Source organism: Anolis sagrei, chromosome X (assembly GCF_037176765.1).
Source record: "Anolis sagrei isolate rAnoSag1 chromosome X, rAnoSag1.mat, whole genome shotgun sequence".
Classification (NCBI taxonomy): domain Eukaryota; kingdom Metazoa; phylum Chordata; class Lepidosauria; order Squamata; family Dactyloidae; genus Anolis; species Anolis sagrei.
The window spans coordinates 95,280,114-95,307,687 of NC_090034.1; the positions used below are offsets into that span (position 1 = coordinate 95,280,114).

General features: G+C 41.5%; 1 protein-coding gene across 1 annotated transcript; it reads left to right on the forward strand.

Annotated features, from left to right (window-relative positions):
- The first annotated feature begins 414 nt into the window (after positions 1-414).
- Positions 415-17,529, forward strand: LOC137097951 (phospholipase A2 inhibitor and Ly6/PLAUR domain-containing protein-like). The gene is made up of 6 exons (XM_067473429.1): positions 415-530; positions 5,137-5,257; positions 6,664-6,762; positions 8,308-8,463; positions 14,572-14,712; positions 17,229-17,529. Exons 2-6 carry the CDS (start codon positions 5,212-5,214, stop codon positions 17,447-17,449), a joined length of 663 nt encoding a protein of 220 aa, XP_067329530.1. The 5' UTR covers positions 415-530; positions 5,137-5,211; the 3' UTR covers positions 17,450-17,529.
- Positions 17,530-27,574: the final 10,045 nt, after the last annotated feature.

Consider the following 27,574-nt stretch of genomic DNA (forward strand, 5'->3'; position numbering starts at 1 on the left):
CAATTTTCTGAATCACCACCCTAAATAACCAAACTGAATCTCACATTGACCAAAAACCGATTCATAACCCTTTTGGTACTAATGTCAGAAAGTGGTCCCCTATTCAAAAAAGAAAAAGAAAGAAAGAAAGAAAGAAAGAAAGAAAAAGGTTGGGGACTACTGATGTAGGGATTTCTTCCCAGCACAGAGATTTACTTACTTACTAGAGAAGTACCAGTCAGTCCTCCTCTTTGCAGATGGGAACTCTGGCTGGCTGCTGTTAGGGAGGGACAAATCTCTCTCTCCACTATCCTGGTTGGTGCTTTCTGATGCTGATGCATTTAGGGCTGGGTGTTTTGAACTCTTTGGCATAGAGCTCCTCCCTGTGCTATTCCAGAAAACACTGCTCCCTCTTTTATCTGCTCCTAATGCTGGAGGTCCGTTAATTTACAGAGGAAAAGCATCCTCTTGGGCTTTGCTTTACTTCCTTGCACTGAAAATGAAACTGACTTTAGGAGCCTGCTGAGATTTACAAAACCAAAAAGGGCAGGGTAAGTTTCGATTTTCAATTTTTTTTGGCATGGGCAACACCCATGTATTGGATATCACCTCATAAATACAAATTTAGCAAATTCAATCTGAATTATGAGGACAAAAGAAAAAAAATGCACACCTCTATTGCTTAGCATTGAGTCATGACAGTGTCAGTAGTGTCAAATTTATGTATTTATTTCATGCACTTTTACTCCACCTTTCTCCCCCCAAGAGGGGACTTGGGGCAGCCAAATGACACTCGTTTTACAGCGCAGATGCACCCTAGGAGGATCTATCTTTCTAGATTCGGCGTAATTTAAATTCAACATGACAGCAATGAACAAGGAAACCTGGAGGTACCAACAGTCCCTGGTCACAAGAGTAGATAGGACAATTGTCGGCAAAGCCCATAGATTAAGCCAGAAACAATTTGACACACCCAGAATGCAAACAAGACCAAAAGAAAGCTAGTGGGGAGCCATTTGCTTATGAATAATTTTTCCTCACAATTTATTTCCTAATAGATAGCAGGCCAAAGATGGTTACACAAAGCTCAACATCCGGGAGGGAAAAGATTAAAAAACAAGCCTCTGTGCAATCTATGGGGTCAAAGTGTATTTTTTGCATATATAACAACTAATTGAGACCATATAAATATGAGCAAGGAGTGGTGTTGGGCAGGAGAGGAAGCCAACAGAACGGAGCTGATTCGCAGCCTTCCTACAAATCCACTATACCTAAAGGTAACTAACAAGTCATTGGGGAAGGGGTGGGAGGGAAATGCTTGCCCAGGAGATATAGTCTGCAACCTTTTCTTGTAAGAATATCCAAGGTTTGAGCCATGGCACACATGGGAGGAGAGTAATGACCAATCTCAATAAAATAGTGAAGAGTAGAGACATAGGTACAGGTAAGCAATGGTATTCCCTGTAGTAACCTATGGATGCGAGAGTGGGACCATAAGGAAGCGAAGGAAGATAGACGCTTTTGAACTGTGTTGCTGGAGGAAAATCTGAGGGACCGCAAGAAGATCCAATCAGTCCATACTCCAGAAAATAAAGCCTGACTGCTCACTGGAGGAAAGGATATTAGATCCAAAGATAAAGTACCTCGGCCACATATGGAGAGGACAGGAAAGCTCAGAGAAGACAATGTGCTGGGGTGGGAGAAAATGTTTGCCCAGGAGAGATAGTCTACATGGAGTTGCCTTCGAAAATTGTTCGAAGCTGCAAATAGTCCCAACGCGTCACAGCCATATTGTTAACTGGGGTGTCGCACAAGGAAGCATACAAATCCCCTGCTGCAGCAACTCCACTGACTGCCTATTAACCACCGAGCATAATTCAAAGTGCTGGCTTTAGCCTATAAAGCCTTAAATAGCTACAGTCCAAATTACCCTTCTGAACGTATCTCCCTTTATGAACCAGTTCGGGGAGGTCCTGCTCTCGGCCCCACCAGCCTCACAGGTGTGGCTGATGGGGACAAGGGACAGGGCTTTTTTGGTGGTGACCCCAAGGCTGTGGAACTCCCTCCAGAGTGAGATCAGGCCAGCCCCCTCCCTCCTGACTTTTAGGAATCAGCTAAAGACCTAGCTGTGGAACCAAGCCTTTGGCCCATCATAGGAACATTCAAAGTTAAAGAGAAAGTTGAAAGTGCAATGACCCAGGACTCTTTATGGACAGCAGCTACACCTTTGTGTGATATGTGATGTTATTGTATGTGATGTGTTTAATAATGTTTAATTAGGGGAGGGCCAATTGTGATCTTTTATACTACAAGAAAGGAGCTTCCATCTGAACATTAGGAAGAGCTTCCTGACTATAAGAGCTGTTCAGCAGTGGAACTCTCTGCCCCAGAGTGTGGTAGGGGCTCCTTCTTTGGAAGCTTTTAAACAGAGGCTGGATGGCTATCTGTCGGGGGTGCTTTGAATGCAATTTTCCTGCTTCTCAGGAGGGGGTTGGACTGGATGGCCCATGAGGTCTCTTCCAACTCTATGATTCTATCATTCTATGATTCTACTGTTTTTCAATGATGGCATTGAATTGATGCCAACACTGTGAACCGCCCTGAGTCCCCTTTTGAGGTTGAGAAGGGCGGCATATAAATACCACAAATAAATAAATACATAAATAATAGTCTGGAAACTTTTTTGTAAGAATGTCCAAGGTTTGATCCTTGGCACATCAAGAAGAAAAAAAACACCAGAGAGAAAGATATACGAAAAAGGGTTACTTTCCAACTTTCTTGATAGTGCAGTCCCAATTCTTTGTCATCACACTTTTCCAAACATCTACAAGTTTTCTTTCTTCTTCCCTGGGCTTTTAAGCTAACTTTGGTTTCAGCAAGCTACATTCAAAGGGCAAAAGACGTTTGTTCTCCATTAATCTGGGACAAGGAGAGGAAAGAAGAGGGCTCACTCTTGCCATACTCAGTAGAATTGGTGTCCCTTAGTTTGTATGTGCTTTTTCACAAATAACTTTGGCCATTTTGATTACATTCTGAACTTGCTTTGTTACTTGTGTCCCATTTGTCATCCTGTCACTTGTCGGAGGGCATAAAAGACTCTTTGTGAGACTTCAGGGATTCCCTTCTAAACAAGGATATAATATTCAGATTCTATGCAGACACTGGGATAAGTTTTTCTGTAATAAATCGGTTCAGACAACCAGGAACCATGGTGGGTGGTGCCTTTCAGTGTGTGTTTGTATTGCTTGATATGGCACTGCAGATGGCCAGGAAGGAAGGAAGGAAGGAAAATTTGTTGGTGCTTCAGAACTCAGTATTGGGGTTTAGTTCCAAGACCCCCTGTGGATACCAAAATCAATGGAGTCTCAAGTCCCATTCTATATGTTGGGCGAGTGGGCTTATTAACTAAAGGTTCTCCCCATAAATGTACAGCAGAGTAACTTATTAGCAGCAGCGTGACCCAGCACCAGTAGCACAAAGTGTTAAAAAGTACAAAAACACAGAAACCAATGTTATCTCTTCCATAGGAGGCTTTTCTTCATAGCAAAATAATATGGTTGTACTATTTGCAAGATCAAGGTTTCCATAAAACAAAGTTCTTTATACTTCCTTCTTTATTTCCACGCTGGGCTTCTTTCTTATGAAGATAAATAGCTTCAGTCTCACAGAGCCTCTGCTCACACTGAAGTTACACAAGAGCTTCACACAGTAGCTTTTTACACACAGCAGCCTTCACATACGATGGCCTTCAACTTGGGGCTTCTCTCACCTAAGCTTCTCACACCAGAACTTCTCGTACTTGGGCCAGGGGTTTAGCACAGCTGGTAAGTCACCAGCAATTATAAGATCTATCAACCAAAAGGTTGCAAGTTCAAAGCCCCAGGTCGGTGTAAACTACCAACTGTCAGCCCAGCTTACTGTTTACCTTTTCGAAAACAGCTTTAGCTGTAATTAGAGAAACTAGGTACCGCTAAAAGTGGGGGAGGTGGTTTATGACGCCATAAAGAAAGAAGATCAGAAAATGCTGGGTGACCAAAAGGAAGGAGGAAGTCCTGATGGCTCTTCATCATAGAGGATGGAGCGACAGCACCCTCTTGGCTGAATTTGTGCCCAACCTTCCATGGATTCAAGCCCAGCCTTCCATGGCACCAAAAAACTGGACATTGAGTCGAAACAACAACACATCTCATTCTGTTCTGTCTGTCTCTGTACTGTCTATACAAAACGGCATTGAATGTTTGCCATATATGTGTACTGTATTCCACCCTGAGTCCCCTTTGGGTGAGAAGGGCGGAATATACATAAAGTGTTATTAATAGTAGTAGTAACACTGAGGTCTACCTCACATTGGTTTTATGAGTGACCATCACTCATAAAACCCCCCAAAAGCAGCAGAAAAGACTTTAAAACCCTCAAAATCTAAATGACAATACAGATACAAATGCCCAGTTTACTAGGTTTACTAACCGTGGAGCGCCTTTTCTTCAGAGAGCAGGGACACACCTCTCTCAAGCGCTGCCTTGGAGCCCAACTCTTTTCTGGCCTATGTCCAGAGGGAAGGAATGAAGGAGGGAAAGGGGGAAGGAAGGAAAGGAGAGCAGGAGGGAGGGAAAGAGGGGGAGAAGGAAGGAGGGAAGGAAAAGAGGGAAGGAAGGAAAAAAACAGAGATGGAAGGAAGAAACGAAAGAGGTAGAGAAGGAAGGAAGGAGAAAAAGAGGGAGGGAAAGAAAAAGGGGGCTACGCAGGAAAGAGGTAGAGAAGGAAGGAGAGAAAAAGAAAAAAAGAGAAGGAAGGAAAGACAGAGGGAAGGAATGAGAGGAGGAGAGAAAGAGGGAGGGAAGGAAGTAAAGAGAGAAGGAAGAATGGAACCAAAGAGCAAAGGAAGGAAGGAAGGAAGGAAGGAGGTAGAGAAAGAAGAAAGGAGAGAAAGATGGAGGGAAAGAAAAAGGGCGGAAGGAAGGAGAGAAAGAAAGAAGGAGAGAAAGAGTGAGGGAAGGATGGTCACAGCAACGCGTGGCAGGTACAGCTAGTAATAGATAAATAAACTGAGTTAACATCACAGTTTCATTGTTTTGTCCCTGCTGCTTGTAGTGTCGTTAGACTTCCATATTTCTATACTGAGTCCAACTTGGTTTTCTAATGTCTTTAACATTTCAGTTCTCTGGACCCAGGATCCTGGCAGAAGAGTGTCCCTCTCTTTGTCCAAAACTTATAATCACAATTCCCAGAATCATGAATCCACTGTTCTTCTCCATTTTTGTGGCATTAATAGGTACAGGTAAGTCTAGTAGTAGAACAAGGATGGAATAACACTGCCATATATTGTGGGTGGAGAGGAGAATACATTTGATGCATGTGAGGCCTTTTGTGGCTCCTGATGCTCCACCTTGTTCTCGTGGCCAAAGTTCAGGATACAGATGTATTGGCATTAGCCTTTAAAATAATGCACACAGGGAGACTTCATCACATTTCCTACCTGATCAACTTTCTGAGATATCTTCCAGAAGTGTCTAACATCTGTCATACATTGATACAAATAAGGATCAGAAAAGGAAACTATTTGGAGGGGGGGGGGGAGTTAACAAGGTCTAGATTAAAACTTGTGCGCCAGTTGCGCCCGTACCTTGGGAAGTCAGATCTGGCTACAGTGGTCCACGCTCTTGTTACATCTCAAATAGATTACTGCAACGCACTCTACGTGGGATTGACTTCAACTAGTCCAGCGGGCGGCAGCCAGATTACTCACCGGAGCATCATACAGGGAGCATACCACCCCTCTGTTATGTCAGCTCCACTGGCTACCGATCCAGTTCTGAGCACAATTCAAAGTGCTGATTTTGACCTACAAAACCCTATACGGTTCCGGCCCAGCGTATCTGTCCGAACGCATCTCCTTCTATGTCCCGCCTCGAAGTTTGAGATCCTCTGGGGAGGCCCTGCTCTCGGCCCCACCTCTATCACAAGTGAGATTGGTGGTGACGAGGAGCAGGGCCTTCTTGGTGGTGGCCCCTCGCCTGTGGAATTCACTTCCTGGAGAAATTAGGTCATCGACATCCCTCCTCTCTAAAACTAAAACTAAAAACATGGATGTGGGACCAGACCTTTGGGTAATCTGGCAGATAGACAAAGGACAACGATGACTGGAATGGATAGGATTTGACAATGTGGGATGAATTTTCGAATTCTGAGCTGACGAACGTTGAGAGTTAAACTGGTTTTATAGGTTGTGATAATTGATGGTTTTAATTGTTTTATAATTGCTGTTGATATGTTTTTCTCTTATTGTTTGTGTTGGCATCGAATTGTGCCTTTTGTAAGCCGCCCTGAGTCCCCCCTCGGGGGTTGAGAAGGGCGGGGTAGAAATGCGTGAAATAAATAAATAAAAATAAATAGATTTTCTAGTAGTTGCTGTCTCAAGCAGTAAGATTTCTGATTTCTAATAGCAATGAAGTTGGGTGGATTATATGGAAGTAAGATGGGGGTGGAGCAGGGAGAGTCATGTCACCATTGAGCTCCTTTGGAGGAAATGGCTGCAATCAACCCTCTCTCATATGTTCAAAGAATAAAGGGATGGTCATAAACAATGCATACTATTTATGAAGTTCTTGGAAGAAATTGTGGGATAGCATTATTAAAAAGAAGAAAAGAAAAATCATGCTGTGTTTTCTACTTTTCTCTTTGCAGCAAAATGTATTATCTGTAAATGTGGTTCCTGTGAGTCTGGTACCTGTAACAAAACAGATACAAGCACCTGCTATGCAAGAAGAGTAATTGTGTCCATGGGTAGGTACCTATAGTTCGAGTTGACAATCAGACAACTGTAAACTTTCAGAAACCTTTATCCATCCTAATTTGCATTGTCTGAAATCTTTACAAGTGAGACCTCTGAGAGAACAAGCCATCAACTGCCCTGCTCAGATTTTGCAGATTTGGGGCACATGGCTTCCATTGTTAAATCAATCCAATTGTGGCACAGTTCTCCTACTGCAGTGTTTTTCAACCTGGGGATCGGGACCCCTGGGGGTCAGAGGGGTTGTCAAAGGGGTTGTCAGAGGGTGTCAGAGTATTTTCTGTTGGTCATGGGGATTCTGTGTGGGAAGTCTGGCCCAATTCTATCATTGGTGGGGTTCAGAATACTCTTTGATTGTAGGTGAACTATAAATCCCAGCAACGGCAACTCACAAATGTCAAGGTATTTTTCCCCCGAACTCCACCAGTGTTCATATTTGGGCATATTGAGTATTTGTGTCAAGTATAGACCAGATTCATCATTGTTTGAATCCACAGTGCTCTCTAGATGTAGGTGAACTACAGGTCCAAAACTCAAGGTCAATGCCCACAAAACCCAGTATTTTTTGTTGGTCATAGGAGTTCTGTGTGCCAAGTTTGGTTCCATTCCATCATTGGTGGAGTTCAGAATATTCTTTGACTGTAGGTGAACTATAAATCCCAGAAACTACAACTCTCAAATGACAAATTCAAATTTGGGCATATTGGGTATTTGTGGCAAATTTGGTCCAGTGAATGAAAATACATCCTGCATATCAGATCATTTTGGGAGTTGTAGTTCATCCACATCTTTATACATATTCTAATGGAAGCATTAATAAAAACAAAAAGAAAGACTTTTTATCTAATAATTAGCATTGCAAATTATCTAAGTTGCTTCTGCTCCTCCTCCTGATGCTGCTGGGCCACTTTCAGTCCCACGTGGTTTCCCCCCTTGTCTGCCAATCACAGCAGAGGAGAGCTTTTGGTGGGAGGATTTTCCGTCTGTTTCCAAAAAGGAAGAGAAGAACAGGCGGAGAGATCTTCAACGTTCTCTGCCAAAGGGGCTCCTAAGACTATCAGAAATATGTGTTTTCTGATGGTCTTTGGTAACCCCTCTGACACTCCTCTCACAACCCCCAGGGGTCCCAGCCCCCAAGTTCAGAAATACTGCTTTAAAGACTAACATATTAATTGTGGCACTTATTTTCATGTATTATCTCTAAAGGCTTGAACCATAAGAACACTAGGGTACCACTGGATTGGGTTATTGTAAGTTTTTTGTACTGAATGGCCATGTTCCAGAAGCATTCTCTCCTGACGTTTCGCCTGCATCTATGGAAGGCATCCTCAGAGGTTGTGAGGTGCCTACTATAGATGCAGGCAAAATGTCAGGAGATAATGTTTCTGGAACATGGCCATACAGCTGAAAAACTTACAACAACCCAGTGATTCCAGCCATGAAAGCCTTTGACAATACATTAGCACTGGATTGTTATTTGTCAGAGTAACACGGCTATCCCTTTGGAACTGTACTGATAAGATTTCTTTCCTTTCAAGAAAATGGCAGCAGCATGACATATACACAGGATGGCTGCATAGCCAGTGGTGACTGCCCTACAGGGAGCATCTCTATTAGTACAGAAGAAGGATTTTTTATGAGGAGCAATACGAAATGTTGCAAATCAGACAACTGCAATACGGATCCTCCTGAAGGTATGTTGAATTAAAATCTGCTAAAGGATGGGGTGAATCATGCAAGGATGCTTTCAAACTTACAACGTATTTTGTTTGCTGCTTGTTGGATCAAAGAAATGCAATACCATCATTTAAGGAATGATCCTTCCATTTTTACTGCTACAGAAATGCCCTTTTCTTCCTAAGGCAACCTTGCTCTGAAAAGTAGGTGGAATCTGGAGGAACAGAAACAATATAAATGGAAACAAACATTTATTGAGATACGGATAGAGGATTTAAACTGCAATGAGTCAGATACTGAACACTGGATTATCATATATACTCGAGTATAAGCCGACCCGACCCAAGGCATTTTTTTATTATTTTATTTATAAAATTGTCCAACAAAATGTATAAGTATACATTCTTCTCTCTTTTTACAGTATCTTAGACAAAAGAGGATGCCATATTATATACAATCTAACAGTAAAAAAACTTCAAAAACATATTTAATCATATTTCTTATCATTATTTTTAAATTTCCATTACAACTTATACTACATATAACTCTTATCACACACCTTTTATCCACTTATATATATTGTATTTCTTTATCATTATTATTATACCATTTCCCCCCTCTTCCCCTTACCCTTAGTTGGTGCCCCCTTCACCAGGACCAACCAACTCATGTTGTTTCACCATTCCAAAATATCATTGTTTCTCTTGCTGGCTTTGTCGGGATCCAGACGCCTTTAAAGAGCCAGACACAGAGATAAACTATAAACAAAGTTTATTAAGGCAACAAAAAGGACTCAGGGACAGTTACTTCAGTGTCTCTGGTCAAAACTGAAAGTCTCTAGCAAATTGCAAGGTAAAAACTCAATTTAGCAAATAATCCGGATTAAACTGGCATATAATCTGGGATAAACAAAAGTTTGAGCAAAACGCCTCAAAATCACAGAGTTCAAAGAATGCAAACAAACAAGGTGTAGAAAAGCAAAGCCGTCATCCAAATGCAGTCCAAAGTCGAAATTAGTCCAGTAGAAGATGTTAAAGTCCAAAAAGCAGCACCATCGTCCAAGCAATCCAAAGTCAAGAAGAGGGGAAGTCAGCACTCATGATATTCCAAGCCAGTCGATACGCAGAGAATACAGTTCCAGGACCCAACAAGAGAAATGGCAGCGACAAAGACCCAGGCACGAATCCAACACTTTGCCTTCTGCAAAGTTCCATTGCTCTAGTGCCTACATTTATCTTAGAACTCATTATCTGTTGATGAACTATCCTCTGCCCTTTTCTCATCACTGTCAGCTGCTTTAGCCTCTACAGCTGAGCGCCAACACCCATCCCGCCAACTTTTCCATCTCTTATCAAGACTTAGGTTTCCCCATGTATTACCAGATTGCCAATCCCCAGAAAACCCCTCAAAGGTATCAGTGGACGTAGGTTGTGTACATACATCTCTGACTTCTTGCACACGAGTCCAATCCAACCCATCCTCCTCGTTGTCACAACTCCCAGACCCATTACTTCCTGTAAAACCCATAAAATCCTCCTCTTCAGTAGGAGCAGTAAGTATGTCATGGATCTGTTTCCTCTGATACTCCTCATCTGACACTTGTTCATGAGTAGTCCTTTTTACACCTCTACTCTCATCTCCCTCCTCTTCCATTTCACTTTCTAAAAAGCCCTCAAAAGAGTCTTCGTCTGTAGGTGACATTAATATTTCCTAATTCTCTTTCTTTGTTGCTCCTCGTCCAAACTCTGGGCACCACTCTTCCCTCCTCTGCTACTCCTATTATCAGTTATAGCATTACCAGGAGACTCTACTACAACAGGCTTATACCCCTTTCCCTCATTAAATACATACTGAATACATTTTCCTCATATTTTCCAAAAGTCTGTTTGTTTATATATTCCCCTTTTAATTTTAATATTGCAAGTTAGCTTATCATTACTGCTATATTTCAAATTTCTCTATACCATTCTTCTAATTGAATTTCTTTTTTTCTTTCCATTTTTTTGCTATTAACAATTTAGCTGCTGTTATCAAATTAGAAACCAATTCTTTCTCCTCTTGTAAAGCAATTATATTATCATGTATAAGTAATAATGCTAATTTTGGTGTAATCTCAATCTCTATTTTTATTATTGCTCTTATTTCTTTAAATATACTTTCCTGAAATTTTTGTATAATTTTACATGGCCACCACATATGAAGGTACGTCCCTATTTCCTGACAGCCTCTCCAGCACTGATTTGAGTATTTTTATCAATCTGATTTAATCTAATGGGAGTTAAATACCACCTCCATATCATTTTGCAGTAATTTTCCTTAATTCTTATAGACATATTTTTAGTAATCTCATACTCCATACGTTTGCCTATTCTTGATTATTCACTTTTCTCCCCAAATCTACTTCCTATACTTCCTTCAAATAATCTTGTTCTTGTTCGTCCATTAATAATAATTGATAGATATAATTTACTGTACTTTTTAATATTATGTTCTCTTCTTTAGTCTCCCTTTGAATTATCATCTTTTCTATTTTTGTATATTCCCTACCTCCATTATACTTTTTCCTTATATCACTTGACCATTTACCCAATTGTATATACTTGTAACAATCTAAGTCTCTTAATTCCTCTTTTATCCTTTCCATATTTACCATCTCCAGGTCCCAGTCTTTTACTTTCATTAAACCTCTACTATTAAGTTGTACTTCAAGTTCTTTTTTCAAATTTCCTGGGAAGTTTTCTGTCATTAAAATTGACATGATAGGAGAAATACCTGGCATTAGGATTTTTTTATATCTCCCCCAAATCTCCAAAATATTTTTTTAAAAAGGGGTTGTTTAAATTATTATACCATTTCTTTTTACCCTTTCCTCTATTACCCCTATAAAAATGTATTCTAATTTCAGTTCTAATTTTTTATCATCTTCTTCCAGCCACTCTTTTTGTTTTGCTAAACTTTCTACTATATATCTCATTTGATTTGAATGATATAACTTGAGGTTTGGTAGTCCAAGACCTCCCTCTTTCTGTGATTTATACCATAAACTTTTATTTATTCTAACTTTTTTGTTCCCATTACAATACAGATTTAACATGTTTTGCCAGATTTTTATTTCTTGATCTGAAATTTCTACAGCTAGCATTCTAAATAGAAAATTTAGTTTGGGTAATATCTTCATTTTTACTAATGCTATCTTACCGAATCGAGCCCCCAGTGGCGCAGTGGGTTAAACCCTTGTGCTGGCAGGACTGAAGACCAACAGGTCGTAGGTTTGAATCCCGGGAGAGGCAGATGAGCTCCCTCTATCAGCTCCGGCTCCTCACGCGGGGACATGAGAGAAGCCTCCCACTAGGATGACAAAACATCAAAACATCCGGGTGTCCCCTGAGCAACGTCCTTGCAGACGGCCAATTCTCTCACACCAGAAGCGACTTGCAGTTTATCAGGTCGCTCCTAATATGACAAAAAAAAAAATCCTACCGAACCATGATAATTTCAGCTTACTGTATTCCAGTAATTTATCAATTTCCTTTCTTAATTTAGTTAAGTTATTTATTTCTTAGTTTTTAAATTTTTAGTTATATTTAGTCCAAAATATTTTATTGTTTCTTTAATGTTAATCTTAATTTTCCCCTCCTGTTTTATATTTTTTATCTCTTCTTGATAATTAAATATCATCATTTCTGATTTGTTCCAATTAATTTGTAACCCTGTTATTAATCCAAATTCTGTTAAATGAGCCTCTATTTTCTCCCATTGTTTTATTGGATGTTCCATTGATAAAAGGGTGTCATCTGCAAACAAATTTATTTTATATTTCTCTTTTATTCCTTTTTCGTTTTATACTACTGTTGTCTCTTATTACATCAGCTAATAGTACCATTCCAATTGCAAATAAAATTGGGGAAAGGACATCCCTGCTGCGTGCCTCATGTTACATCTATTTTCCCTGTTAAACCATCATTCACCATTATATTCCTTTCCACCTTTTTTTCTTTTGTGGGGTGGGATTTATCCAGTTTTCTATCCATAACTCAATTGAAATCCCCTCCTAATATTACACATCCCTTTTTTATTTCTTCTAACACTTTAAAAATCAATCCATACTTCCTATAAGCAATCTCTGATATAACATCTAGAGGGCAGAGTTCTATTTATCCATATCAATGATACAAATCAGTATAGTTTACCAGTTCTCTGCTTCTTCAAATCTTGACCAGAATCCATTGGAGAGTAACATCCATGCAAACCAGTGGTTCTCAACTTCTGGATCTCCAGGTGTTGTTATCCTACAACTCCCAGCAAGTTTACCAGCTGTTAGGATTTCTGGAATTTGAGAACCACTGATCTAGAGCAAACTTGCCCAACATAACAAACTTTACATACTGATGGAATTTCATGGGGTTAACCTGGCATTATGTCATTTATAGTTAATCCACAACCTTGTGCATTTTGTACAATTAAAAATTGACTTTTATTCACCTTTGAAACACACAAACACATGAATATTTGTAAAAAAGTTGAACCATGCCCCTAGAACAGCATTTCTCAATCTTGGGGTTGGGACATCTGTGGGGTTGTGAGAGGGTTTCAGAGGGGTCACCAAAGACCATCAGAAATCATATATTTCTGATGGTCAGAGGAACTCTCCTCCTGTCCTCTTCCTTTTTGCAAACAGAAGATGAATCCTCACACCAAAAGCCCTCCTCCACTGTGATTGGCTGACCTCTCACCCAAAGAGAGGGCTGTTTCTGAGACTCCAAATGGGGAAGGGAGAGCAGGCATACTGGGCGCATGGAAGCATGGTGTGCATGTGCAGCTGAAGGAGATTGTGCAAGGCTGGAGGGGGCTCAACACCTGTGAGTTCCTTCAGGTCATGGGCATTCTGTGTGGGAAGTTTGGTTCAATTCTATCATTGGTGGGGATCAGAATCCTCTTTGATTGTAGGTGAACTATAAACTCAAGGTCCATTTTCCCCAAACTCCACCAGTGTTCACATTTGGGCATATTGAGTATTTGTGCCAAGTTTGGTCCAGATCCATCATTGTTTGAGTCCATAGTGCTCTCTGAATGTAGGTGAACTACAACTCCAAAACTCAAGGCCAATGCCTACCAAACCCTTCCAGTATTTTCTGTTGGTCATAGGAGTTCTGTGTGCCAAGATTGGTTCAATTCCATCGTTGGTGGAGTTCAAAATGCTCTTTGATATATATAACTACAAATCTCTGCAACTACAACTCCCAATTGACAAAATCAATCTCTCCCCTCCCCTCAACCTCACGATAATTCAAATTTTGGTATATTGGGTATTTGTTCCAAATTTGGTCCAGTAAATGAAAATACATCCTGCATATCAGATATTTATATTACGATTCATAACAGTAGCAAAATTACAGTTATGAAGTAGCAACAAAAATAATTTTATGGTTGGGGGTCACCACAACATGAGGAACTGTATTAAGGGGTCATGGCATTCAGAAGGTTGAGAAACACTGCCCTAGAATCTCCTGTCTCAATTCTGTGAAACTCCAGAAGTGATACAGGTTCTTTGGATATTTGCAAAGTAGGAGAATATTCATGTATAACTCACACCAAGCCCCTAGTTATATTCCATGGAGCAAATAAAATAGGACAACTTTAAAAAAAAACCTCAGAGATGTGTGTGTTTTAAAATGTGTGTAATGACTGGCACATGAGACTGTTTTCATATTAGGCTTACAAATATCTTTGTCTTGTAATTTCAGTAAAAGTGTTTGCATGATGGATGGGCATTATGGGGTAGGGAAAACAACAAACCCAGTGGGTTGTTGTAGGTTTTTCGGGCTGTATGGCCATGTTCTAAAAGCATTCTCTCTTGACGTTTCACCTGCATCTATGGCAGGCATTCTCTGAGGATACCTGCCATAGATGCTGGTGAAACGTCAAGAGAGAATGCTTCTGGAACATGGCCATACAGCCCGAAAAACCTACAACAAGCCAGTGATTCTGGCCATGAAAGCCTTCGACAATACAACAAACCCAGTTTTCCAGCAATATCTATGTTGCATGAATGTTTATGGAGAAGGAACAATACGTTTTGACATAGAAGTCTGCTTATTCACCAATTCTACCTTCCCATGCTACAGTGCCAAAAGAAGACACCACAGTTAGGAGAGCGATGTGCCCTTCATGTCTAGCTGTCTACCCTGCGTCTTGTAAGCCCAATATGATGACATGTGCTGAATCGGAGAACCAGTGCGTCAATATTACTGGAGCCAATACCATAGGTAAATCTAGAAAGAACACCTTGACTCAGGGTCTGTATTTATCCTTGGACGCTTTCCGTGCTGAACATATTTGAGATGCCACATTCTATAACTTCACATACACCTCTCTCTTATGTACATCTATGCTGCTGGGAAATTTTTGCCATCTTCTTAAGAAGAATGAGACTTGATGGCAAAAGAGGAATAGGCCTCATGACAAAGGCCAGGCTTCTCTCAGAAAAGAGGGGCAGTGGGGAGAATCTGTCACCCTGCTTGCATCTCCCTCACATGCGTCACCCTTCTGCAGAGGATCCATTCTGGCTCCATTGGAACCAGCACAACACAGGAAGACTCCCATCTTTTGAGGGAAGCATCTAACAATGCTTCTACCCTAGTTGGGAGCAGGGCCTCCACCAGAAATCACTCAATGTCACACTCCCCCTGAGGACACAGGTCCACAGTCTTGGGGTCCTTCTGAATTCATCGCTGACGCTTGAAGCTTAGGTGTCGGTGGTGGACGGAAGGGTCTTTGCACAATTAAAACTTGTGCCCCAGCAACGACCGTACCTCAAAAAGCCTGTCTTGGCTATGGTGGTCCACGCCTTAGTTCATCCAGAATGGACTACTGTAATGCACTTTATTTGGGGCTGCCTTTGAAGACGACTCGGCAACTGCAGTTAGTGCAAAAGTTTGCAGCCAAATTACTAACTGGGGTGAGCTTTAGAGAGCATACCATACTATCAGCATGAAGCCGGCCATTGTTTTTAACTGCGCCATTGTGTGTTGTTAATGTTATTGCTTGTTTTTGCTTTATTTTGCTGTATTATTGTTGTTGTTTTATTGTTGTTTTTGGGCTCGGCCTCATGTAAGCCACACCGAATCCTTCGGGAGATGGTAGCGGGGTACAAATAAAGGTTTATTATTATTATTATTATTATTATTATTATTATTATTATTATATACCATGCCCCTCCTAAAGCATCTCCATTGGCTTCCGACAAGTTTCTGGGTCCAATTCAAAGTGCAGGTGATTACCTATAAAGTCCTATATGATTTGGGTCCAACCTGTCTTTGAGACCGGCATGGCTTTGAGATCCACTGGGAATGCCCTTCTCTTGGTCCCACCATCATCCCAAGTACGGTTGGTAGGGAGGAGAGAGAGGGCCTTCTCGGTGATGGTTCCCTGGCTCTGGAATGCTCTCCCTAGAGAGATCAGCTACCCCTTGTTTCAAGCCTTCTGTTCCAGCTTAAAAACATAGCTTCTTAAGCAAGCCTTTGATCTTACATAGTTTTATAAAGGATTAGTCCAAGGACTTACTGTTGGCATCACGTCGGCACTGGGCTGTGTCAATCGAAACAACTTGTTTTTATCTGCTGCTATGACTGCATTTAATTAATTTTAATGTTTTACATTGTAATTATGTATGTGAATGATTGTAATTTTATAATTTTTATCATTTTAGATGTATGTATTGTCTATATACACTTTGCTGTATTTGTTTAGCCGCCTGAGTCCCTTCAGGGAGATGGTGGTGGGGTAGAAATAATCCATTATTATTATTATTATTATTATTATTATTATTATTATTATTATTATTGTCATGTGATGGCAGGCATCCTAGGACACTGATTTAGATGAGCGTGGTGAGATCAATAGAAAAGCCAGGAGTCCAGGATATCTGTGGCAAAGGCTTAAAATATTCGGCTTCTTCAATTCCCCGTAAGGCTTGGTTTCCAGAACACTTTCCCCTGAACATGCTCCATCAATACCCAGAAATCTTCTCTGTGCAAGACTCATTCTACAAGCAGCTACACAACCCCACACACAAAAGTATGAAATGACCTTTTTGTTACAGGTCTTTTTCACATTGGGGAGCAACATGGTTAAATCATTCTTGCTCATGAGAATTAAATGTCCTAAGATCCCAAGTCCACAAAACACAACCCAAATAAATAACTGACACCAAAATAAATAAATCCTGGATAGCAGAGATTCCTCTCCACCCAGAATATTCCATGTCAAGGTTTCCTGACACACAAGAAAATTCCCTTTCTTCACCAAGGATCCAAATGCCTTTCACGCATGCCAGCTACTGGTTTCTATAGGAATAGAATGCGAATCTACTCTGGGTTTTAGTTTAAATGGTAAACAGGTTACTCAGTATGTCTAATCCTATTTCCCAAATACATGCAGTAATGAAGATATCTCCTAAAAATGGGCATTTGTCTCTGGAAGGGAGCAATGACGAATAATTAACCAGAGTCTTCAATCCACAGCCCTGGAATCAAGCCATTCCTTAGGGAGACACTGCCATAGTCCTGTTTCTCATGCCCTTTCATATGATGGGAGGCTGTATATGTATGGATTTAAGCAAATCAGTCCAGATCTGGAACACTACATGAGGTTGGCTCTATTCACTTGCAAACACTGGGGACATAGGATGGAGATGCTCTACTGCTTGATATATACCCTTTGTTTGTTGGGATGCAACGCAGGTGTGGCATAACATGTATGTTTGTCTATTATTTTTTCACAGCTGGTGTCCCAGTGCCTTTTACAGCTCGAGGATGTGCTTCTCCTGAAGTAGCTGTTTTTATGCCAGGTTCTTATGTCTATTATAGCTGGAACAATTTCCTGGTTCATACTATCAGCATGAAGCCGGCCTCAAATAGTGCGAGTCTGGGTCTAGGGAGCACCACTTTTGTCGTCCTCCTGCCTAGTCTGATTGGAATCTTGTTCACCAAATTCCTTTCTTGATCTCAGTGCCAGAAGAGTTGAGATACTCCACCTCAGAACTGGGAAGGGCAAACAACCTAAATAAAAAAGAATAATCAAAACACATAACTGTGCTCATCTGTTTCAATATTAAAAGGATCTTGTACCACATTTGCAATTAAGAAAATGAAGTATGTTGCATAAATTTGTGTCGGCTGGGTTGGAAGTAGACTTGGTTTACCTTTACCATTTGGTACAATTTGTAAGGGGTGGGGGTAACCATGCTTGATGGATTCACAAGAAGAGAAGCCATGTAAATGTGTGTTGTGGTGCTGTGTGCCTTGATGAGTAAACCTGGAATCACACTGTATCCAATTTCATGCACCACAATTGAAGGGAGATGTTGACAAGCTGGAATGTGTCCAGAGGGGGGCGACTGAAATGATCAAGGGTCTGGAGAACAAGCCCTATGAGGAGCGGCTTAAAGACCTGGGCATGTTCAGCCTGCAGAAGAGAAGGCTGAGAGGAGACATGATGGCCACGTATAAATATGTGAGGGGAAGTCATAGGGAGGAGGGAGAAAGCTTGTTTTCTCCTGCCCTGGAAACTAGGATGCAGAACAATGGCTTCAAACTACAGGAAAGGGGATGCCACCTGAACATGAAGAAGAGCTTCCTAACTGTGAGAGCTGTTGAGCAGTGGAACTCTCTGCCCCGGAGTGTAGTGGAAGCTTTTTCTTTAGAGGCTTTTAAACAGAGCCTAGAAGCAGTTTTCCTGCTTCTTGGTAGGGGGTTGGACTGGATGTCCCACGATGTCTCCTACAACTCTAAGATTCTATGATTCTATGATTGGGGCCTAATTGGGCTGAAAATGGAATTCTAAAATATTGAGGTATGAAAAACAACTACACTGCTGAACTGTAACCAGAAGTTGCTGATGAGAACTGTGACAATGACTAACTGTTGACATTGCTGACTTGGTGGAAAACAACATGTTTACATCATCACAGACAATGCTCTTTTAAGTTAGATTAAGGAAGAAGAAGTAGTAGTAGTAGTAGTAGTAGTAGTTTATTTTTCTACCCTGCCTCCATCTCCCCAAGGGGACTCGGGGCAGCTTACATGGGGCCAAGCCCAGGCAACATACAGTTAAAAGCAAAACAACAGCAAGTTACAAATTAAAATGACTCAAAAGAGCATAACCATAATAACAAGCATCAAACAACAATAACCCAAATTTTGGAAGGGGGGGGGGGGGGGAAGGAGGCCAACATACAAATTGATTAAAAAGCAAATAGACCAATAAGGTGGATCGGAACATAAATGTCACAGGAGATATCATGGAAACAGAGCAATAAAACAGGATCAGGATCATCTCAGTTTAACTTACATATATGAATAATGATGTAATGTAGGAAACCAATATCTGTTAAGAAGCAAAGTCAACAGATGGGAGTCTGCATGTTTTACCAGGAAAAACACCTGTCAGTCATTTACAAAGACAATTGGAACAGCACCAGCAGAAAATTAGCTATATAAGAGAACTTCTAACATTACAAAACTGTGGCAGACATTTGGTCTGGTCACCTGCCATGCTCTGCTCCATGGGAAGGACAGGGGTGGTGTATTTTCAGGGTGACTGATCTGCACGGAAAGCAGATAATAACAACAACAATAACAACAACAACAACTATTTTTGTATCCTGCCACCATCTCCCTGAAGGGACTTGGGGTGGCTTACATGGAGACCAAGCCCGGTCAAACAGAAATTAAAATATAACACAGAAAATTAAAATACAAAACATCATAAAAACATAACCATCAACAACCAAACCATCAAAACAACCAATAGCGTAACTAGAGGCCATATAGTGAGCTGAGGGGTGAGGCAGTGGCTTGTGCAAAACAGTTGCACTGCTGATAGAAAAATGCAGAAGCCAGGAGATAAGTATGGGCTAAACAGGCCAAGTCAATTTATGCAGTACAACAAAAGGGCAGGGACAATGGTAATGTGCAGGAGACAGATATCCAGATATTAAATTATGGCACCGGGGGGGGGGGGGGTAATTATCTAGTGAACTGATTAATCAAAAGCACATTGGAACATCCGCGTTTTTTGCTTTGGTTGTCTGCCTGTTTTTCCGGTTGGAAGGGAAGGAGTGTTCCGTCTCCCAGGAGACTGTTTTTGCATTACCTTTTAATTGCTCAGGGTGTCTTCCTCTTCCATTTCTCCCAGGCTGCTGCAGCCTTTGCAAAGTCCTAAAGGTTAGCAGCTTCAGAGGCAAAAGGCCTGCCTGCAGGCCTCTTTGCAATGATTGGCCTAGGGAGCAGCCCTTTGAGCCCACCCCTGCTCCCGGGGAAGAACCTCCATTTTGGAGTCTTCCCTGCCCTATTCAGTTTGAGGAAGGACTTCAAGCGTGCAGATGGCTATGCAGCTAGCTCTGGGAGAACCATTGCAAAAACTACTTTAACCTAGACTACTTTATAGATAAGTATTAACCTACAATGAGCTAGTATAGATAGTATACTAGCTCGCGCCTGTACCTTGGGAAGTCTGACTTGGCCATGGTAGTCCACGCTCTGGTTACATCCCATTTAGACTACTGCAACGCTCTCTACGTGAGGTTGCCTTTGAAGATGGCTCGGAAGCTTCAACTAGTCCAATGTTCGGCAGCCATGATTCTAACAGCAGCGGAACGCAGGGAGCATACAACCTCCCTGTTGCGCCAACTCCACTGGCTACCGATTTGCTACCGGGCTCAATTCAAAGTGCTGGCGTTGACCTTTAAAGCCCTAAACGGTTCCGGCCCAAGCTACCTATCCGACCGCATCTCTGCCTATGAACTCACCACGACTTTGAGATCTTCCGGGGAGGCCCTGCTCTCGATCTCACCGGCCTCACAGGCACGGCTGGCGGGGACGAGGGATAGGGCCTTCTCAGTGGTGGCCCCTCGGCTGTGGAACACCCTTCCCATGGATATTAGACTAGCTCCATCATTAATGGTATTCTGCAAAAAAGTGAAGACCTGGTTGTTTGAGCAGGCGTTCGAATAGTCAGTGCAATGAGTGTAATGAACATAGGAATGGAACAATGGATGGCGGACCTGGATCATGTTTTAGTGATGAGACGCTAGTGAATGGTTATTGTTGTTAATCGTATATTATTGTATAATGTGTTTGATGTTAACTGTTTTTATACCGTGTTATTGTAGCATTGAATTTTTGCTGTTCTGTTTTTAACCGCTGTGAGTCGCCTAAGGGCTGAGTACAGCGGTATACAAATAAAGTAAATAAATAAATAAATAAATAAATAATAGTGTATTGTGTTTTGAATATATAGTTATAGAGAGAGTTGGCACTCCTTAGTCTCCTGAACTAACTTTAACTTAAAGATAGGGAAAGAACCTGCTTCTTTCTAAACCACAACAGCTTGCAGTTAGGGTGTTAAGATTTCAGAATCTTATCTGCCATCTGGAGAAAGGGGTTGCTTCTGTAACTATAGAAAGGAAAGAATATTTCTAAAGTTCCATTTATTGTCTGTTTGATTGTAACTTAATGATCTGTGCCAAGTCTTCCAGGACTTCATTTAAATAAATATTCTTTTTGATCTGTAAAACCAGTACTAGTCTCAGTTGCTTAATATCTTAAGTTTCAAGATAGACAACTGCAGTTCACTCAGCAATAGAAGAAGCACATCGAAGTTTTATTTTTTATAGTGTCTGGGCGGATGGCACAAGTGTGTTTTGAAAAAGTATTGGAAGTATTGGAAAAGTGGCGAATTTGCAGGAAAGCAACCTGGTCTAAGTGCAATTTTTCTTCTCAGTGTGAATGCCGAGTAGATGTGGAATCCCCTTTGTTTGTCTGTTAACCAATGTAGCTTAGATAGTCAGTCTGTCTACCTTCTTTCTCTGTGTAAAAGTCGCTCTGATACACCCTCTCACTAAAATGCAATCAAAAGATTTCATGACATTGGAAATGATTTTTCTTTGATATATTGTTCCACTAATCCACCAAGAAGACTCACCTCACTTGTAGGGCATATATACACAGGCAAGAGTGCCAAGTTTCACAACGTTTTACTAATCCATTAATTTTTGGGAATTTTTAAAAGTTTTTACCATAACATTAAAAAAACTACAAGAGGGGATTTTGGGAATTGAAGTCCTAAGTGCATGCCACAAGAGGGGAGGAGACTGGAGACAGTCAACCAGGCCTCTGAATGGCTGAGAAATAAAGTGTGAAACACAGGGAGAAACCTCAACTCCCATCATGCCCCATTAGCCTCCCATCTGTATTGGCTATCTGTATTGGCTTGTTTTCAGCGATTTGATAGCCGAATCCCCCAAATCTGAAACACTAAAATGAAATTGTGCACACCCCTAGTAGCTCTTGGCTCATATCTCACAGTATGTCAAATCCTGACTTTTTTTATACTGAGGATTGCTAATATAACATTGCAAAAGACAGTTAAAAAGAGAGAGGAAATGTCAGATCCAAATCAGAAATAGGAGTTTTAAAAGCCAGAAATATTTCTGTACATCATTTGTGCAGCGATTAGGAGAGAACGTACAGGAGAAGAGGGCAAAGGCTAGAGTGACTTGGAGGTTTCTCATTAATAAGGTTACTATGGGTAGATGTCAACTTGCAGGCAATTACTGGTAACAACATTTCACAATTACTAATTATAAGCCAGCATTTCTCAACCTGGGAGTCACCAAAGACCATTAGAAAACATTATATTTCTGATGATCTTAGCAACCCCTTTGGCTGAAGATCTCTCCGCCTGTTCTTCCTTTTTGGAAACAGACAGTGAATCATCCTACCAAAAGCCCTCCTCCGCTGTGATTGGCTGGCCTCCTAACCAAGGAGAGGGCTGTTTCTGAGATTCCAAGAGGAGGGGAGAGCACACATGCTCTGTGCAAGGCAACATGGTGCACATGTGCGGGTGGAGAGAGTGTACGAGGTTGGAGGGAGGCTCACGCCATTGAGTCTCTTCAAGGGATGGGGGTTCTGTGTGGGACGTTTGGCCCAATTCTGTCACTGATGGAGTTCAGAATGCTCTTTGATTGTAGGTGAACAATAAATCCCAGCAACCACAACTCCCAAATGTCAAACTTCACGAAAAGACCACACTCAAAATAAGATGCAACCCACAGGGCCACCTCACTGAGGCTGTTGAAACAGACAAGGGTGTCAAGCTAGGCTGTGTCCTGGCCCCTTTGCTGTTCAACTTTTATATAAACACCATAGTGGACCAGCTTCAAAATATGGACTTCCATCCCCCAAAGCTGGCGGGAAGACACATCTCCATCCTGCTTTATGCAGATGCTGCTGCTGTACTCTCTAGAACACCCATTGGGCTCAAAAGAGCTCTGAGAGCATTAATACAACATTGCAACACAGATCAGCTCCAACTTAACTACAATAAAACCAAAATCATGGCTTTCGTTAATAGGCCAAGGACTTACTCTTGGAGCATAGATGGCCATAAAATTGAACAAGTTACATCCTTCAAATATCTAGGTGTAGTTTTCTAATCTAATGGTAGCAGAAGAGCTCATGGGGATCAAGTATCCAACACCACGCAGGGGAGCTCAATCGCCATTCTTAAATATCTTAGGACAAGAGGGGGCCACTTCACACCGGCAGCGCTCAAGCTGTTTGAAGCCAAGTCATTAGCCCAACTCTTGTATGGTACTCAGCTGGACCCCTTCCCCAGTTTTGCCCCATTAGAGCTGGTTCAGTCAAAGTTTCTGAGATCGGCTTTGCAGGTCTTTAAATGCATTTCTAATGCCATCCTGAGACTAGAGACGGGATTTATGAGAGTGGAGGCCAGGGTGTGGGTGGCCATACTCAACCTCTGACTCAGACTATCCCGTGCACCCTTTGGTCTTGCCCCACTAACCATGAAGGATGACTTCCAATCCAATGGAAGCAGGCGGTAGCATCCAAAATCTCCTCATTGGGATTTTCTCCAGGTCTACTACTCGCTATGGATTACAATCAAGCCAAAGCACTTATTAAATAATGTATCACAGACACAGAGCGACAACTAGATCTAGCCTTGGTTCCAACCTTCCTTATCAATGAAGACAGCAGATATCTTGCCTCCCCTATGGCATACTTAACAAACTTAGAGGTTCCCATTCATCGAACGGCTTTCACCCTGGCTTGATGCCATGTTCTCCCATCAGCTGTACTCGAAGGCCGCTACTGGAAGATCCCTTTCCCAGAGAGACTCTGCCCCTGTGACTCAGGTCATGTAGAAATAATAGAACATGTGCTCCTTCGGTGCCCGTTCCACAGGGATATCCGTGCCAGGCTTATCTTACCTCTGTTATACAAGCACCCAGGCCATTCAGGACAATTTTATACCTCCATGCTACTTGCAGATATTAATTCAGCGACAACCTACAATGTTGCAAAGTTCTGTGCAGCAGCATACAAAATCCGTCAGGGAATGACTAGTCCCAAAAGTTAACTGTGTGTCCAGTAATCTTCTCTGAATCGACAATTTGCTGATGGATCTGGGCATTGTATGTTTTCACCCTGTTTCCCCTTCCTTTTTGCTCCCTCACCCATACTGTGCTTCAGTAGTTATATTTATATTTTTAATATACCAAACATACCAAGTTTGTATGAAAATGTGACTATTTCCTGTGCTGGTCAATGACCGAAATAAATGATTTAATTTGATTTGATTTGGGTTTGTGTCAAGTCTATCATTGTTTGAGTCCACAGTGCTCTCTGGATGTAGGTGAACTACAACTCCAAAACTCAAGGTCAATGCCTACCAAACCCTTCCAGTATTTTCTATTGGTCATGGAAGTTCTGGAAGCCAAGTTTGGTTCAATTCTACATTTATGCCTCCCTGCTTATGTGGGGAGGCTAATTTATAATGCCATTAAAATCTCCAGCAAGCATGCAAAGAATGAGGAAGTATTTCATCAGTGTCACAAATGGGCGGTGAAGCAACAGCTCCCCTGGTGGCCAGAATACCCTCATGAAAAAGCAGGAATGTTAAATAGCCTCTATGTGTCTGTCTATATATGTTGTGTGTCTATAGCATTAAATGTTTGCCATGTATATGTACATTGTAATCCACCCTGAGTCTCCTACGGGGTGAGGAGGGCGGAATATAAATATTGTAAATAATAAATAAATAAATTCCATAATTGGTGGAATTCAGAATGCTCTTTGGTTGTAGGTTAATTATAAATCCCAGCAACAACAACACCCAAATGACAAAATCAATCCCCTCACAACCCCACCAGTATTCAGATTTGGGCATATTGGGTATTTGTGCCAAATTTGGTCCACTGAATGAAAATCCATCCTGCATATCAGATACTTACATTACAATTCATAACAGTAGCAGAATTACAGTTATGATTTAGAATGAAAATAATTTTGTGGTTGGAGGTCACCATAATATGAGGAACTGTGTTAAGGGGTCGCGGCATTAGGAAAGTAGAGAAACACTGCTATAAGCTATGGTGACATTGGAAAACATGCACCTGGTCTCTGGTTCCCTCACATGTCCAGTTCAAGTATTGCACCAAAGAAATCCTGCGAAAATGTAAAAAGACATTTCAAAGGTGTCCTGCCAGGTCGCAGCACAAGGCACCCACCTGTTCAAGCCCTTTTTCTCCCTCTGCCCCCATTGCTCAGACATGTGGAGACTGATTCAGCACACAGACATATAATAATTAGCCTCGTATTGCTATTTCACCTTTCCTGTTCATTTTGCTGTCATTGAAATTATAGCCATCATTCTATTCCTTTTTCCCTCCTCATATACATTCCCTTCTCCTTCTAAAGATTACTTTCTGAAAGATATTGTAAGCTGGGTTTTTTTTAATGTAAATTACTTTAATGTACTAAAAGCCTTTGCCAGTGAAAAGGTGGAAAATCCCACTTTAGCTAGAATTTTCCAACTTTAATGACTTGATGGCATCTATTTTCCGTGAATCTGTTCTTTTGGGGTGCAGGTGGAGGGGGTGATGATTACATTTCACAGCTGTTTGTGCACTCCTGAGAAATCCCCTATCCTAAAATATTAGTTTATAGCTCTAATGGAAGATACGCAGAGGGAAGAGTTTGGTGGAAGGTCTTATAGAAACAGGAGTTGTGTGGCATTCTAAATGAAAAAGCTATTACAGTCTTTAGTTATTTGAGAGAGATGGATAGTCTAAGTACAAATCATTCTAGATATTTGATATGCAGCATAGAGTCTATCACAATCAGGCATTTTGCATGGAATTTTGCATGCAAACTCACACTTTAACTTTATAGGTAAAGATAAAGATTTTCCCCTGACGTAAAGTCCAGTCATGTCCGACTCTGGGGGTTGGTACTCATCTCCATTTCTAAGCCAAAGAGCCGGCGTTATCCGTAGACACCTCCAAGGTCATGTGGCCAGCATGACTGCATGAAGTGCCGTTACCTTCCCGCTGTAGCAGTACCTTTTGATCTACTCACATTTGCATGTTTTTGAACTGCTAGGTTGGCAGAAGCTGAGACTAGTAGCGAGAGTTCACGCCACTCCCTGGATTCAAACCTGTGACCTTTCGGTCAGCAAGTTCAGCTGCTCAGCGCTTTAACCCACTGCACCACCGGGAGCTCCACTTTATACCATACTATTTTAGGTACTCAGCATTGCCCAGGTTATTTGTAAAAGTCAATTTTTAATTTTACAAACTGCATAAGATTGTGGCTGAACTACAACTCACATCATGCCAGGTTAAGCCCAAAAAACTCCATCAGTACTTAAAGTTTGTTGTGTTGGGCAAACTTGCTCTAGATGCATCATTGGTGGAGTTCAGTGTGTGGTGTGGTTGTAAACTACAACTCCCACTATTTTGAGTCAGTTCCCTCGAACCCCTACAGTAGGTTGAGTTAGTCATGGGGGTTCTGTGTGCCAAGTTTGGTCCAGGTCCATCATTGGTGGAGGTCACTGTTTTTCTGTGTATGGGTGAATTATAATTCCCATAAAGGAAGGTCAGTTCTCCCCAAACCCCTCCAGTAATCATATTTCAACATATCAAGTATGTGTGTCTAGTTTGGTCCAGATCCATCATTGGTGGAGGTCACTTTTTCTCTCTTTGTGGGTGAACGTCATATCAGGTATGTGTGCCTAGTTTGGTCCAGATCAGTGTTTGGGTTCACTTCACAGTACTCTCTGAATGTAGGTAACTTTCAACAGTAAGCAAACAGTATCCTCCCCCCCCCCCCCCCCCCCACCAATCACTGATATATATTTTCTGTTAGTCGTGGGAGTCCTGTGTGCCATATTTGGTTCAATTCCATTATTGGTGGAGTTCAGAATGCTCTTTGATTGTAGGTGAACTATACATCCAAGTAACTACAACTCACATATGTCAATGTCTATTTTCCCTCAAGAGCGCCCCTGGGCAAAACCAACTATACTGCAAATGCTTACTTTGCATAATGGGTTGAGCCGCCCCTGACTACAACTCCCACAAATCAAGGTGAATTTTCCCAAAAGAACTCCAGTATTTTTAGATGGTCATGGGGACCTCTGTGTGCCAAATCTGGTCCACTTCTTTCTTTGCTGGAGTCCAAAGTGCTCATTAATTGCAGGTGAACTATAAATCCCAGTGCATACAACTCTAAAATGTCCAGATCAATTCCCCTCAAAACCTACTAGTATTCAAATTTAGGCATATTGGGTATGCATGCCAAGTTTGGTCCAGATCCATCGTTGTTTGGGTTCATAGTGTGCTCTGGATGTAGGTGAACTACAACTATAAATCTCCCCAAAGACCTCCAGTAATTTTTGTTGGTTGAGAGGGCTATGTGTGCCAAGTTAGTTCCAGGTCCATCGTTGGAGCTCAGAGTGCTCTTAGATTCCAGGATAACTATACATCCTAGTATCTACAACTCCTATAAACCATGGTGAATTCTCCCCAAACTTCTAGTATGTCCAGTTGCTGATCAATTCCTCTTTTTGCTGTGTGTCATAGAAAAGGTAGGAAAGGGTTGAGGGAGAGGCAGTGGGTAGTATCATGCAAATTCTCCACCAATGGAGAGAGTAATAAACACTGGGATGTCTGTGCTGGAGGAAACACATAAAATCTAGGATGAAATTGTCTCCCTATGAAAGCATTCACTTGGGTGGTGGGCAGTATTGTATTTGTGAAGGACA